The following is a 16734-nucleotide window of genomic DNA, read 5'->3' on the forward strand; positions in this document are numbered from 1 at the left end:
CTGAAAGCAGTACTTGAGAAAATATTTTTGGAAGGAAGGTGCGAATAGAAAAAGTGTTCTGAGAAACGGTAGCAAAAAGCAAGCTGAGGCTAAGTTATCGGGCCGAAGGTGGTATTGTGATTGCTAGGGCACGGCGCAGGAAGATGGTGATTCTGAGGAGGAATGAAGGATAGTTTTGTCTTTGGGAAACACACGACACAGAACCACTTCGCTTTGCATTCGCACCTTCTCCATCCCATTCTCATTCTCTTTCCGTTACCTTCTTCTATATACCCTCTCCACGCGCACACAGACCCTAAATCTCTTCATTTTCTCAATTTTATTTATTTTACTCATAAATTAAACATTCAAATTGCTGTTCCTGGAATCCCTATTCTGTTATCCATGGACGCCGAAGATGACGAAGCTTCACTCCAACCACACTCTGATGCACAATGCCACACCGACATGCAGAATATCCCCTACGCTGCCGCGGAAGTCCCCGAGCCCGATACCGTAGGGGAGCTGAGCGCAGCCGCCGCCGTCCATGAGGTCGCCGCTGTTGAACCCGATGCGACGATGGAGGCGGCGGTTGAGTCCGACGAGGGCGTCGGAGCGCAAGTGATGGACGAGGTAATTGAGGAGAAGGGGGATGAGGTCACCGATGTGGATGACGTGGCGTTGGAGATGGAGAACGTCGAAGAGGAAGGGAATTTGGCAATTGATGCGGAAGAGGACGAAATTGGGGACGAAGACGCGAACGAAGACGCTTTGATGGAAGAAGAAGATTACGAACAGCAACAAGGGGAGGAGGAGGAGGAGGGGGAGGAGGAAGAAAAACAGCAACAAGGGGAGGAGGAGGAGGAGGGGGAGGAGGAAGAAAAACAGCAACAAGGAGTGGAGGAGGAAGAAGAGGAACAGCAACAGGGTGAAGAGGAGGAGGAGGAGGAAGAAGAAGAAGAACAGCAACAAGGAGAAGAAGCAGAAGAAGATGCTGATGCTGGAATGGCAAAAACAGACGATACAGAGGAGAAGAGTGTGAGTGGTGGGAAGAGGAAGCGTGGAGCTGGGAAGAATGCTAAGACTACAGGGAGAGTTGCGTCCAGGAAAAAGACGGAAGAGGATGTTTGTTTCATTTGCTTTGATGGAGGTGACCTTGTGCTTTGTGACCGCAGGTGACTCTGAGTTTTGTACTTGTCGCTGCATTTTTCTTAATTTTCTAGTTGTATCCATTGTTTTTACGTTTGTTGTGGAAATTCCTTGCCTGCTTTTTGATGTTCAACAGGGGATGTCCCAAGGCTTACCATCCTTCCTGCGTTAATCGTGACGAGGCATTCTTTCGAGCCAAGGGAAAGTGGAATTGCGGTATGTTTCGTACCTTATTCTGTATTGTCTCAGTGGTTGTAGTTGTGGCTGTTTAATTTGTCTTTTTTCTATGGGCTGTCAGTTCAATGTTCGCTGTCATGTGCTAATTGTGTTGTAGCCTTGTTATTCTCTGAAATCTTTTAAGGGTTGGAGAGATCAAACTCACAGCTCGGCTTGGAGTTTGAATAATTGTTGGTGTCATGTAGGTGATACGTAAGATTTGAAGTTGTGAAGTTACTTTGAAGATTTTAAGATGAGTTTATTTTCTATATAATGTTAGCCTAAAACACCCAATAGGAATTTACTGTATCGCCATCATATTAATGAATAAAATCCTATCTTCAAGCTGTCAAATATTATTGGATGCAGGTGGAAAATATGTTTTGCATCGGTAGTATATATAAATTAAATTTGAGGTTTTAAAAATATAGTCCACAACTGCAATTTTGGCTAGGCTTTTTGGGTACCAGTGCCTGCTACACAGTAGTCAATAATGTTCTATAGTCGGTAGCAAAGAGGAGCTGCCATAGGATTCAAAGATTGGAGGAGTTTCTGATACCATCTTTTTTCACTGCCGCAGCGGCCTTGTCATGATATAGGGTTAAAAATCCATTTTACACCCCGAACTTAGTTGTTGAGTTTTTTTGGGTAAAATATTCCAAAAAAGTAAGAAACGGTGTGCTTTCTTGGAGCTGAGCATGATCTCAATAAGATAGAAGGTTTTTTTGTGGAGTAACCTTCTCCCACTAGGTGTTATCATATATATGAACTCAGTTAGTTCCATTGCACTCTATCAAATGACAATTTTTTTATAAAATATGGGATCCATTAATGGATCTTTTGATGATTTTAAGGATTTCCTCTACCATTCTTTTGTTAAATTATCTTCCATTTGACCCACTTTTTGCACTCGAGTGTCTATGTTAGGAATAAAAGAAGTTAGTTGTTAGTAGAGAGAGAGAGAGTATAAATAATAACAGAATAGGTGGAGAGAGGAATATGAGATATTGTTTGCCTTTTGGGTAGAGACTGGATCGTTTTCCAGTGGAGGAAGGGAGGCTTCCTTGGGGGAATACTTACTTGTAATTCTGTTTTCCATACTCTACAGAATTAATAACATTCATATTCATACATTTGCCTTCTTTTGTTGAGTGTGTGTGAGAGGATAATCATCTGTTACGGTCCTGAGTAAAAGAACCTAACAGTCTATTAGTTTTATGTTCACATGATCAACCCACCATAAATCCGTTTCTGAACTCATTTTGTTGATGGGTGTCACTCAATCTTTTGCTTGAATACATTTAGTATCTTTTCTTTCTTCTGTGTTCACTCTTCCACTCCTGGATTCTCATATTTGGTACACTTATTTTTGGGTTTGGTTAGCACTTCTTTGTTCAGCATTCAATAAAACCAGTAACAGTCCTATTCCATTGGGCAAGATTGACTATATGGGTTACATGACAATACTGGGCTAGCTTGAGTACACACCAATTTCTCAAGGGTACTATGTACCAAGAGATTGGTCCTCTCTGTACTCATTTTCACATGGTTAAAAATCATGTTATCTAATATTTTGCGTGTCCTAACTACCTTAATCAACACTCATCACCTTTTCCTCCACAAGTGCCACTCCAACTTCTCCTTGTATGTAATCATAATATATCCTATCATGTGGACTTACATCTTTATTAACATACTCATTACCCAACATTCGTTGGATTACAATAATAAAAAAAGCAACTTGTTGAGTTAAATGGTTGTTCACAAATTCAAGGCAACTTTGTCGTCTACCTGGGAACCAAGATCCATGTCCTTATTTATTCCATATTCAGCAACAAAATTATGTGGAGAGTCCAGCGATGATCCACCAAAATCTAGAAAGTTGGATACATAATATGAAATCAATCCTAAATCTGTTAAGCATGACATCAAGGACAAAATGAATGCAACACATTGGTAATTCAAAATGTCCTTGGGTAAATGTCCATACAGTTCTCATTTTAGAATTTGTTCCTTACATGGATTATTTTAAGGGCGGCATGGGATCAAATTGGGATGAATTCCTCATATCTTGGTTGTTGATATTTGTTATTTCGGTTGCAAGGTGTATTACTATTATCACTGTCAATTCTTTAAGACGGTTTCTGTTATTGTGCTATGCTAATTCTATTTCTTTTTGTATTTGATTGGACAAGTTAGAAAGCTTCTTTATCACGAAATGTATGATCAATTCTATGGCAAATTTCTCTCATCAGTACACTTTATCTTTGGAGTGTAATTGTTAAACTTCAATGGACATTAATGAATGGTCATGCTTCTCCCCTTTTTTATTATTTGTTTTCACAGCCTTGTTTGGCAGGAACAGTTATTGATATTAAATTTTATTTGTTTTCTTCTAAGCATAATTGAACTTATTTTGAATGCTAGGTATCAGACTTGCAAATCATCTTTGCAATACATTTCTTTACTGTATCTGACTTTCCGTATGATTGATCTTCACTTGATCCCAGGTTGGCATCTTTGCAGCAACTGTGAGAGGAATGCAAACTATATGTGCTATACATGTACTTTTTCTCTGTGCAAGGGATGCATCAAAGATGCTGTTATTTTATGTGTCAGGGGAAACAAGGGATTTTGTGAGACATGCATGAGAACTGTAATGTTGATTGAACAGAATGTGCAGGGAAGCAATGTGGTACAACATCCCTTCCCACCTCCTTTTCTTGTTATTTGAAAATAATGCGCCTTTTGATATGACAACTTTATATCCTTTTGCCATGCTTCATGCAGTTTCAAAGTTTTATTGTCTGCTATTTTAATATTTACTCCTACTGTTGCTAACTTCTCTATCTGGTTTTATCTTGGGTTACATTTTAGAATTTTTGCACTTTCCTGTACTTGCATGTTAACTTGGCAATGTGTGCAATACAAGGCTCACTTAATGGAGTGGATTTCAGTAAAGGCTATCACAGTGGCAATAGTGGCTAAAATTGCAGCATTTTATGTGCTATAGTTGTGCTACCATGATGGGTTTTAGACACCTTGTCCAAAGCTTTATTTTACTAACCTATCAAATTCTGTTTAGCTCTGGCCAAAATTGCTTCATAAAGTATGTTATATTATTCAAACTTCTTAATTCCTAACCAATCAGTTTGCTATATGTAATGCTCTCTTTCCTGTTTCAACACAAACCTACTAATGGCCAAATGCTCACTGTTTTTCTGCCACCCAAGCTCCGCAATTTTTGCAAAGCCTTGGCATACCTGCCTCTAGATTTTCCCACTTATGTTCTGTCAGTTGGTAACTCATTCTCTATTCTTTTCTGTCCAGTTCTCACAGAAGTCTAGGAAAGGTTCATGTACTTGCTCTGTCTCTGCTGTATCACTCATCCTTCTGTTTCTTTTGTGTATCCAAATCCTCATTCTGTTCTACTGATCGCCCCGTTCTGTTCTGATTGTCCTTTTTTTGTATGAATTCATCGGTAACACTTGAAGCTGTCTTAGTTTCATCCACTTGGAAGCTTACGATTATTTAATTGTTGTAGTTACTTATTTAGTCCCTATAGTTACAAAACTTCCTTTTTTGTCCCTGCATATAATTTTTAATCCCTTTAGTCCTCATCTGAGATGAAAATGATGTCTAAGGCCTATAAGGGATTACAGATATGTGTATAGACTCAAAAGAGATGGTTTTAGTTATGGGTACTGAGAAGGAAAAATTGTAATTGAAGGGACCCAATGAGTAATCAAACCCATGTATTTTTTTTTTGTTATTCACATGTATGCTATGTTTAAGAACGTGAATTCTAATTATTAATTATAAATACATCTATCACTTTCCATATTTTTTCAATAGTCTTAAATATATTTTTAGTTCCTGAAAAAATGAGTGAGTTCTGGTTTTGATCCTTGCAAAATTGAAAATTACGATTGATTCGCACTGTTATATGACAGTAACTAACTACTCATGTGTTGAACAAAAAGTTGAATCATCATTCCAAGTCACAAATACCGGTGTTGTTATATAATGTCAACATCTGTCACCTAAAAAACTCTTAAAATTAGTGAAATAAATGTTATTAATCTATTTTAAAATGAATATCATGGATTAAAAACAGTTATTGAAAAGTTTTGTGCGATGAAAATCAATGATTTTTTTTACTGGGGCTAAAACTAAAATTCACACATTTTATGAAAACTAAAAGGAGTGATTTCATATTTTATAGGATTGAAAAAATTTTAGGGGCCAAAATCAAAACCCAATAATTTTAAAGGGACTAAAAACATATTGAAGTCTTCTTTTTACATTTTTGAACATTTATGTGTAATATTAATTTAGCTTGTATCTATAGTCTTCAGAATTATGGTGATTCGAATATCTGGTATCCAGTTATAGCCTTTTAGGGTGATGGCTGCTATCTAATATTGATGACTATGGGGGTTAAAAACAGATGGATGCGGAGATTTTACTTATTCAGTTTTGTTGGGGGATCGGAGATCCATATTATAGAATTTAAATATTGATACATGGTTGAATATTACTAGGTTCAAAAGGATATTTTTTTAATCGTATTAACATGTCACTGGTTACTCTAATTATTGGCATTTTCCTATTTGTGCTACAATACAGATTACAATACCGAGTAATTTTGAGAAATAATACAATGTACGCATGAAGGATAAGAGTTTAAGACATATGTGTTGAACCCTAACATTCCCCACTATTTAGGAGTCCATATGTACCGAGCTAACAAACTTGTTTATGAATGAAGTAACTTGAAGTCATTTAAGGGAGGGATTAAATATATCTCTTAGTTAACTGGTTGTTGGAGTTGACAAAGGCAAGGCTGTTCTTTTCTGTTGAATGAACCTTTCATTTCATAGAATGACTGTCAATTTCTATAGTTGTGATGATCTCAGGAAAGACTTTGGTTGGCTTGAAGCTCCTAAAACAACTGCTTTTTCCACATATGTTGATGTTCAGTGGTTGATTCTGCCATGGTGTTATACATGGCCTTTGCATTGAATCTTTCAGCAAAAACCAAGTTTCTTTCAACAAGTTCACAATAACCCAAATCTTCTATGTATGAACCTACCTATTCAGCATCACAATAACTGTCATCTTCAGTATAGCCTGTGTCCCTACGAACGTGGCCCTTCCCTGATGCAGACTTATTGTACCTAACAACATCCCCATAAGTCTATTGGAAGGATTATTGACAAACCGAGTTACCATGAAACGAAAGTAATGTCTGGTCTAGTCATTGTAAAAAAGTTGCTTTTACCAACTGGATGTTTATATACGCAAGGTCTGTTAGTGACTCCCCTGACTCAGTTAGAGTTTGACATGTCTCTGTGGCTCCCTTCATTCAGTTAGAGTTTGACATGTCACTGATGAGTAGTATATTTCAAGCATAAAATATGGATGTATTATAATGATTTTAAACTGGACATCTACTTTTTTATAGTAATAATTATTTTTCATGCTTGGTGCAGGGACAAGTAGATTTTGATGACAAAAACAGCTGGGAGTATCTCTTCAAGGACTACTACATAGATCTAAAAGAAAAACTATCTCTAACATTTGATGAAATCTCTCAAGCTAAAAACCCTTGGAAGGGATCTGATATGCTTCATTCTAAGGAGGAATCACCTGATGAACTTTTTGATGCCACTAATGATAGAGGATCAGATTCTGATAGCTCCTATGAAAATGATTCCAATCGCCCTAAAAGAAGAAAGGCAAAGAAACGGGGTAAGCCCCGTTCCAAAGAAGGAAATTCGAATGGTGCAGTGACAGTGTCTGGTGCTGATGGGCCATCCGGAGATGACAGCTCTGAGTGGGCTTCAAAAGAGCTTCTGGAGTTTGTTATACACATGAGAAATGGAGACAAATCTGTTTTATCTCAGTTTGATGTGCAGGCTCTTTTGCTTGAGTATATTAAAAGAAATAAGCTTCGAGATCCTCGCCGAAAAAGTCAGATTATATGTGATGCGAGACTTCAAAATCTTTTTGGTAAACCAAGAGTGGGACATTTCGAGATGTTAAAGCTTCTTGAGTCCCATTTCCTTCTAAAAGAGGATTCTCAGGCCGAAGATCTGCAGGGAAGTGTTGTTGACACCGAAGTTAGTCATTTGGAAGCAGATGGGAATCCCAATTCATATACGAAAGCTGGCAAAGATAAGAAGCGTAAAAATCGCAAAAAGGGTGATGACAGAGGACTTCAAACTAATGTTGATGATTATGCAGCTATTGATAACCATAATATTAATTTAATTTATCTACGACGAAATTTGGTTGAAGATCTACTTGAAGATACAGAGAAGTTTCATGATAAAGTTGTTGGTGCTTTTGTGAGAATAAGAATTTCTGGTAGTGGTCAGAAGCAAGACTTATATAGGCTGGTTCAGGTTGTAGGTAAATATCTAGATAACATTATTGCAATTGATATGTGCAATATAGAATAAACTTTAATTTTTTATTTTCTTTTTAATTATCTACGCGGTCAGGTACATGCAAAGCAGCAGAGCCATATAAAGTTGGTAAAAGGATGACAGATACGTTGCTAGAAATCTTAAATTTAAACAAGACAGAGATTGTATCTATTGATATTATCTCAAATCAGGAGTTCACAGAGGTGATTCAATAGTAGCAGTTTTATCTTTCCATTTTTTTTAAGATATTCTGTTATGCTTAATTAAAATAATTTATTTTAAAAATAGTATCTTATCACTTTAAAACATGGGATGATAATGGTCATATGGACCCCAAACTCTAGTACATTCTAATCGAATGAAGGGTGACATTTCAATTGGTCAAAAGTAGGCTACAGGGACAACATTACAGCCATTCTTTTAACCATGGAGTGAGTCTTTAAATTGGTTCTCAAAATGAGTGTGCCGTTGTAGTACTTTCTCAAAATAGAAACCTACACTAAGTTAGTCCCTTGAAAACACTTAATTTCTCCTTTTGTATCCACCACTTCAATCCTTCATATTGATGAATGAGTTGATATTTTAGATTTTCAGGGACTAATTTGCTGACAAAATCTGTAGGTGACCAATGAGTTGAAAGTGATAAACGAATCTTTGGATGACTAATTTGGTAGTAGAATCTTAACTATATGATGGTGGGAATTAGTTATTAGTTTGTTTTAGATTCTCTCAGAATTGATAATCTGAACAAATTAAAATTTCGCATAGATTAATTAATATATTTCCTTCTTTAAGACATTGATTGGTTTTCTGTTAGGATGAATGCAAACGTCTCCGCCAAAGCATTAAGTGTGGTCTCATAAATCGGCTAACTGTGGTAATTTTCTGTTCAATACACTCACTTTCAGGTATCAGATGTTATACTTTGTACTGATGACTCAAATTTGTTCTTCTAGGGTGACATACAGGACAAGGCACTGGTGCTTCAGGCAGTTAGAGTAAAAGATGTAAGTTGCTTTTTGTACATTTTATTTGGACCTGTGATGTGTTTTCTTTCGCATCTTTTTCTAAAAGTCCTACTTCCTCAGTGTGTCGTTTATACCATGATTTGTTTGATGTATTCAAGAAAATGACTTTCAATTAACAAATTCAGTTTTATCGATGTATAGGTTTCTATGAATGTGCTAATTGTCATTAAATTAATGAGAACTCAATTCTTGTTTAACAAGAGTGTTGAGAAAATCATACGCTTTGTCTGGTTACATCCTTCAATTTGCATTGACCACAAGTAGGAGGGGGCTCATGATATGCTTCCTGTTAAAACTTCTCGTTGATCATTTCAAGCTTAAATAGGTTAGGCCTAGTAATAACCATTAGGAAAATCTTATTCATGATAAACTCTTCAAAAAAAAAAAGACTCACATTCACTTTAGATGTCAATAGAAGGTAACCCTCACTTTGGAAGTTTACTTGTTGTCCAATTTAGTTTTAGATTATCAAAATGAATTCTTGGTGTATTTTCATTAAATCTGCATTTCATTTTTTAATGATATACTGTCTTACTCAACCTGTTATCTGTGAATTTTGGAATATATTTCCTGGTATTTGTAATGTATTTCAAATGTTTATATTTGTAATACAGTGGCTAGAAACAGAGATAGTGCGGCTGAGTCATCTCCGCGATAGAGCCAGTGAGAAAGGACGCCGGAAAGAATATCCTTTTCTTTTATCTAATATTCAAATACGTATAATGATATCTGGCGGTATTTTGTCCTTGTTGCTTTTCGTTTTCTTGATGTGTTTTGACTTCTTGTGTCATTGCTTGATTTCCTTTCCTCCAATTTAACGTTCTACTTTCAGTCTTGTTTATAACACCCATCCATGCCGTTAACCGGATGTAGAGATAGAAATCTGTGGATTGTTTTTGTATTTCCCTTCTATAAACTTGTTGTTGCTACAGCTCCATATAAAATTTGGAATTGATAATTCATAAATTTTTGTTAAAGTTCATCCGTAAATTATGAATTATTAACTGCTCTGTACTGGCTTGAGGAGCTTAACTTCGTGGTGAAACGTAACCAAAATAAATAAATTAAAATTGATTTGTCTATTTTATATGAAGTCTAAAACTTCTCTGGCTGTATTCATTTAAATGGATGGTTGGTTGGATAAATGCTTTGAAAGAATTCTCTGGCAATGTTTGTGTTGGATGTGGTGATATTTGACAATTTCTATATCAGGATTTTTCATTGTCTTTTTATGCTATCTTGCTCCAGTCTTTGCATTTAAATGGATAATAATCATTTTAAATTTTTGTCCTACAGGTAATTTTTATAATATAGTTATCATATTATTTGTAACAAACAATTTTTTGTTAAATTGACAAAAACTCGAGTTTTATTTTGTCTTGATCCTTGACCTACTGCTCTCACGCTCAGAGAATGTGTAGAGAAACTGCAGCTTTTGAAGACACCTGAAGAACGTCAACGTAGGTTGGAGGAAATTCCAGAGATACACGTGGATCCGAACATGGATCCCAGTTATGAATCTGAAGAAGACGAAGATGAAATGGACGATAAAAGACGAGGTAGTTGTTAAAACAGTTTGAACTTGTAGGATTCACCTAATGAAATTAAGTTTGGACTTGAAAACTCTTTTTTTTCTACATCTGCAGAAAACTACATGAGACCTAGAGGGTCTACTTCCTTTGGAAGGAGGGGGAGAGATATTGCTTCTCCTAGAAGTGTTTCTATTTCAAATGAATCTTGGAGTGGAACAAGGAATTATTCAAATACGAATCAGGAACTTGGCAGAAATTTGTCCAATAAGGGTTTTTCAATCAAAGGTGAAAATGCTTCTAATGTTAATGAGGTACTGAATGATACTCATTTGCTCCAGGGAAGAGATAGGGAATCACAACTATCTAATAGCTGGGAGAGGCAAAAACTCTCTTCAAGCTTGGAAAGTGGTGCCAAAAGTACCCAATCATTGGTAACATCTGATTCTTTCTCCACTGCTGTATTGGAAGCTTCTGCAGCACCATCTTCCGCTGGAATAACTCCTTCAACTTTGAAAATTAATGAAACTGAAAAGATGTGGCATTACCAGGATCCTTCCGGAAAAATTCAGGGACCATTTTCTATGGTGCAGTTACGCAAATGGAGCAACACAGGATACTTTCCCGCTGATTTGAGGGTTTGGAGAACCACTGAGAAGCAAGATGATTCTATACTCGTGACTGATGCCTTGGCAGGGAATTTTTCTAAAGAACCATCGATGGTGGATAAGGCTCAAAAGGTGCATGATTTACATTACCCAGCCTCGTACTCTAGGAAGTCTGCTCAGGGTATGGAAGGTCAAGCTGGAGAAAGACCAACATTTGATCAAAATAGTGGATCTTTGAATTCACATAGTACTCTGGGTTCTCCGGCACAAACCACAGGAGGAAGTTGGAGATCTAAAGATAATATGAATTCTTTAGCAAGTAGACCCTCTCCATTGGCAGTTGAGGTCCCCAAGAACCCTGCAAACGGCTGGGGTTCTGATGCTGGTAGTAGAAATGAAACAACAAATCTTCCTTCACCTACACCTCAGACTACCCCTGGTGTGTCTAAGGGGCAGGCTTTTGAAAATAAATGGTCACCAACACCTGTCCAGTTGCCTGGGTCTCTCGTAGGAAATTCATTCCCAAGCAATCATGGAGGTTTGCAGGCCTCTTTGGTAGTGCACCCAGAGCATGCTGTGCAAAATCCTGAAAAAGGCTCTTCACAACCCGGTATTAGTTCAGTGTCTTCAGATAATTCTAGGTTACATCCTCATCCAGCACCGGTGGCACCTGTTCTGCATTCAGGGCTTGACCTCAAAATGGCAGGTACAAATATGCAAAACCAGGTTGTGCTTAGCCACAACTCTCATGCAGAAGCTCAAGGGTGGGGTTCTGCTGGGGTTCCAAGGCCAGAACTGCAGGCTTGGGGAGGTGTATCATCCCAACCAAATTCTGCTACTATGCCTGCCCAGCCAGCATCCCATGGCCCCTGGGTTGATGCTTCATCTGTGCAGAACACTGCCTCTTTTAACACTGGAAATCCATCTGCAGGTTTACCCACACCTGGGTTTCTGGGCATGAATACACCCGAGCCTTGGAGACCACCAGCTTCAAGTAGTCAGCCAAACATCACAGGTCCTTCTCCAGCTCCACCCAATATGCCTTGGGGAATGGGCATGCCAGGAAATCAGAATATGAACTGGGGTGGCGTTGTACCTGCTGCCAATATGAACGCAAACTGGATTCCTACGCAGGGGCCAGCACCAGGAAATTCAAATCCAGGATGGGCTGCCCCTAGTCAGGGTCTACCTCAAGTGAATGCAGTTGGCTGGGTTGGACCTGGTCAAGGCCGTTCCCATGTAAATGTGAATGCAGGATGGGTTGGGCCTGGTCAGGGTGTACCACCTGGAAATGCCAACCCTGTTTGGGTTCCACCGGCAGGGAATCCAGGCGTGTGGGGAAGTGAGCAAAGTCATAATGGAGACCGGTTCCCCAACCAAGGGGATCGAGGTAGCCAAAGTAGAGATTCTGGTTATGGTGGTAAATCTTGGAACAACAGGCAATCATCATTTGGCAGAGGAGCTCCTTCCAGGCCTCCTTTTGGGGGACAACGAGGAGTTTGCAAGTATCATGAGAGTGGACATTGCAGGAAGGGGGATTCTTGTGATTTTCTACACAATTAGTTGTAGGGCTCTAATTAATTAGTGGCAGAGAAACATCTCTTACTGTACAGTATTTTGCATTTTCATGGCTAAACGTTGTACAAGGATGCGTCATGTATGTAGAACTTGTGCATTGTAGTATCTTGTTTATTTGCCTTGCCTAATTGTCTTTTTGGGGCTGTCTTTCTTGGAGTTGTCTGTCTTATGCGAGAGTTAAGTAGTTGAAGAAGTTAAACTGGCATTTAGATTATTGATAATGAAAGATAGTTGAGGTTACCTTTTTCTTTTGCAGAGAATCGTTTTATTGCGGGAGAGCATTAGAACATGTTTTTACTTGTTCATCGATTTTAAAGGCGCTCTGACCTTGCATTTAGCTATAGAGATAGATATATTTTTCAAAATGATAGATGAATAGTGAAATTTGAGAGGAAGATTATAGAAATCAATGCGCAATGTGAAATTTGAATCATCGACTTATCTCTAACAACCATACATGTTATAATTAATACCATTATTACAAATTTTTAGGTATTTTTTTAATCATAAAAAATTGGCCCATCCATTTTTAATATTTAAAAGTAAAGACACGATTTTATGTTCTTAAACCAGTATTAGTATTAAAAAAAACAATTGATATAATTGGAGATTTGTTCATTTAAGTTATTCCATATTTTAGATACTCGTTAAGAAATTACATCAAACTAAAGAAATACGTAATTATCGTTATTCTCATCTCATTGATAAGATGAGTTTTAAAAAAGACTTTAAAATTAGATGCGAAAATAGTATCAATTATCTTTTATCAATAGGATATAAATACTCATACAGAAATTAACAAAAGCATTAAATTATGAAGAGACTCAAAATGCCGATAAAAAAAATTAATGAGTAAAATGAAAATCCGTGTTTATGTTTTGCTTCGGACTTCATTAGGTAAATCCAAAATTGCACTTATTCCTAATACACATCATCAAATTCAATCGTGACCCAAGTTTTCTATGAAGAAAAGTTTAATTTCACTCAATGTTACCTTGACTAAAATAATTCCTATTAAAATTAAATACGAGTTTTGATAAGAAATTTGGAATTTGAATTTTTTTTTTACACGTTGAAATATTAAACAATAACATTTATATATGGATAATATAAATTTGTTAGGAATTTGGAGATCACTACAAATCTCATAAGAGAAACATAAAAACATTGATTTAAACTGTTTTCAAACTGGTTAGGAGATCAATTCGATGTTTAAAGAATAAAAAAAGATATTCATTTATAATTTACGGTAAAAATATCAATAAACAACGATTTCTAAAATACATCTTAATCTTAAACAAAAGAGACTAAAATCTAAATATTATAAGTGAAAAACCTAACATCAAATCAATATATTTTTTTAGATAGAATAGTTTAAGTTTTGAAACTTGGATATATAGGAAAAGTTTCCTTTTAACATAGATTGATAAAATCATTACGTCAAAATAAATATATATCTATTTACACCTTACATTCTCCAATTCAATGCTAACTCACTCCAATAAATTTGAAAAAAAAAATTTCATAACATCCATGCTAGCTGTTTGTTAATGTTTGTTTTGCTTAATTAAGTTGTTTGATCTTTTGTTTGTTAAGTAATAGAGAATTTAGTCAATTTTGTTAATGTTTTAAACTTCAACCCAACATAAGCTATAATTATATTTGCAATGTCTTAATATTTTCAATACGTATTGTTTTGATATGTATAAAAGTTTCATATCGTTTAAAAAATTTATATAAAAATCAATTTATATATATATATTTCTTTTTTAATTATAAAAATAAAATTGTGATGAATTTCTGAATTTTAAAATAAATAATATTTCAAATACGGTGTTTGATTATAATAGAGTTATTTAAATATACGTGAAGTTGAAATAATGATTTATAGTATTGTCATAAATAGTTTGTAATTAACAAACATATCTTAATTATGATAATTAACTTTAATTATACTATCTAGAATTATAATTTATAATATTTATTGTTAAAAATGGTGAGTAAATATTTGTAACCGATATATTTGATGACGTCCATAACAATCTTCGTACTAAGATAATATTTTCTTAAATAAATATGAAATTTGCCATATTATGCCGGATCGGTGTTACCTTTTATTTTGTGTTTATAAAAAAAAAATAGTAATATTTCCTTGAAAATATAAATGCATATAAATATGCGACAGAAACAAATAAAAAAAATCATGGTGAAATATCTTAAAAAGGAAAAAAGAAAAAAAAATGGTGGGGGTGCAACCTGGGTTCTAAAGTTACTAAAATTGGTTTGCTGGGTGTTAAAGCAGAATAAAATTCTTTGAGTGATGCAGCAAAATGAGAAGAACAAATTCCATTTTGTTCATATGTTCGGTGCCTTTTTGGTTCATAGTCTTGATTGGGTTTAGAATATTTAAATCAAAATTAAATATGTTTTTGTTGAAAATTAAAATTAATTTATTTTTGAAATTTTAAACTAATTTACTTTCTCATTTTTAGAATTATGTTTAATTTTTTTAATTAAATTTTATTAAATTTATTTAAGATTTTAAATATATTTTTAATTAATATAAAGAAAAATGTGTCAAAACAATATAAAATATTTAATACTATCATGAAATATATTTGAAACATAAAATAAATTTAATAAAATTTAGATAGAAAAAAAATAAATTCATATCTTTCAAAATTAAGAATGAAAAAAATAAAATAGAACTAATTTTAATTTTTATTTAAATTTAATTTAATTCTTTAAATTAAAAAGAATAACTATAAGATAATGATATTTATAATTATTTAATATATTATAAGGATAAAATATCATAAAAAATAATTTTTATATTTAAAAAAATAAAAAATAGAAAAGGATAGTAAAAAATTGATGCGTTGTTAAAATATCATTTTTTAATTAAAGAACAAAACATATGGGCATTTGTCTTTAGGTGTCTTGGATGAAGAGATAAGAATATTTTTGTCCCTTTGGAATCCTCTGCACCAAACACACTAACATCTTAACTTTTTCTTTCAAAAAAACTACTCAACTTCAATTTAACTACTTCCATACATAATGCCTTATACAACATTCTTTACATATATGTTAATGGTTGATGTTAAGATTATTATTATAGGAGACATTTACAGAGAGAATGGTTTTACTATGAATATTCACTCATCTTTCATTTTCGAGAAGAATAATATTACTGTGACATACTTTTACGTTCATTTGACATAGAGTATAAAAGTAAAATATTATAAAAATATAAATATTTTTAAGTTTTTTAAGAAAAAAAAGTAAAAAGTAAAAAATAAGTAATATCAAATGAATATAAAAATTTTAGGTATATCAGAAAATCATTACTCTTTCAAGGATAGATGAATGAACATGAAGATGTATGTTTTATACTTTATTTTTTAAAGTCACTAAAATAGTTTAAGTTTAAAAAAATATACGTCAACTTAAAATTACTTATTTTAACTTCGAAATTGTATAAATAAGTCGAGTTGGAAACACTTTTGTCACAATAATTTGATGGTGTCATCAAGCATCTACTTGACAAAGCTACTCTAAGTTATAATTAGTATTATATAAAAGGATTAAAGATAATTAATTATGTGAAAATCTTAAAATCAGAACAAATTTTTAGATCTAGGTTTATAAAGATAAAGATGCGTGTATGTATTATAAATAGTTATTATTCGTCATAAAAAAATTAAAGATAATTAATTATGTGAAAAAATTTTAAAAGCAGAAATACAGATTTTATGGTTATAAAGGTTAATATAAATAGTCATTGTTTACCACATATGTTAATAATATAATTTATTATTGTATTTTCATATATAACAATTTAAAAGTTGGAGTATCTTTACATATTCTTTAGTAAAAAATACTTCCTATCAAACGAAAAAAGACATAACAATAAAGAAATACCGAAAATACATTAATTTGAAGTGTGAATATCACAAGTGGACACGTGTGATTGTAAGAATATCTCGATCATATAAGAACAAAAATATTTAAAATAAAAAATTTATAATTAAAAGTTTGAATGTGTTACATAGTCAGATAGTTTAATAAAATTAAAACACATGAATCAAAATTCCTTAATATGTGTGAGTGTTATTCATTTCTCTTGGAGGTATTTTATATTGTAAGGAAAAACATTTATGACACTTACAATTTTCCAACTTATAACTTTGGAAAACACAGCTAAATGTAA

At 34.1% G+C, this 16734-nt stretch overlaps 1 protein-coding gene across 2 annotated transcripts; it reads left to right on the forward strand.

The window, feature by feature from the left end:
- Window positions 1–41: 41 nt before the first annotated feature.
- On the forward strand, window positions 42–12649 carry LOC124824574 (zinc finger CCCH domain-containing protein 19-like). 2 transcript variants are annotated; one of them, XM_047297018.2, is made up of 11 exons: window positions 42–1154; window positions 1265–1344; window positions 3855–4039; window positions 6840–7761; window positions 7854–7981; window positions 8596–8655; window positions 8735–8785; window positions 9421–9491; window positions 10211–10365; window positions 10453–11649; window positions 11875–12649. In XM_047297018.2, the coding sequence occupies exons 1-11, from the start codon at window positions 163–165 to the stop codon at window positions 12504–12506; spliced, it is 4473 nt and encodes a 1490-aa protein (XP_047152974.1). In that variant the 5' UTR covers window positions 42–162; the 3' UTR covers window positions 12507–12649. The 2 variants fall into 2 exon arrangements, with proteins under 2 accessions (XP_047152974.1, XP_047152973.1); XM_047297017.2 differs by having other exon boundaries at window positions 43–1154; window positions 10453–12649.
- The last annotated feature ends 4085 nt before the right edge of the window (window positions 12650–16734 follow it).

The sequence above is a fragment of the Vigna umbellata genome, chromosome 2 (assembly GCF_029865625.1).
Source record: "Vigna umbellata cultivar VRB3 chromosome 2, Vumbellata_1.0, whole genome shotgun sequence".
Lineage (NCBI taxonomy): Eukaryota > Viridiplantae > Streptophyta > Magnoliopsida > Fabales > Fabaceae > Vigna > Vigna umbellata.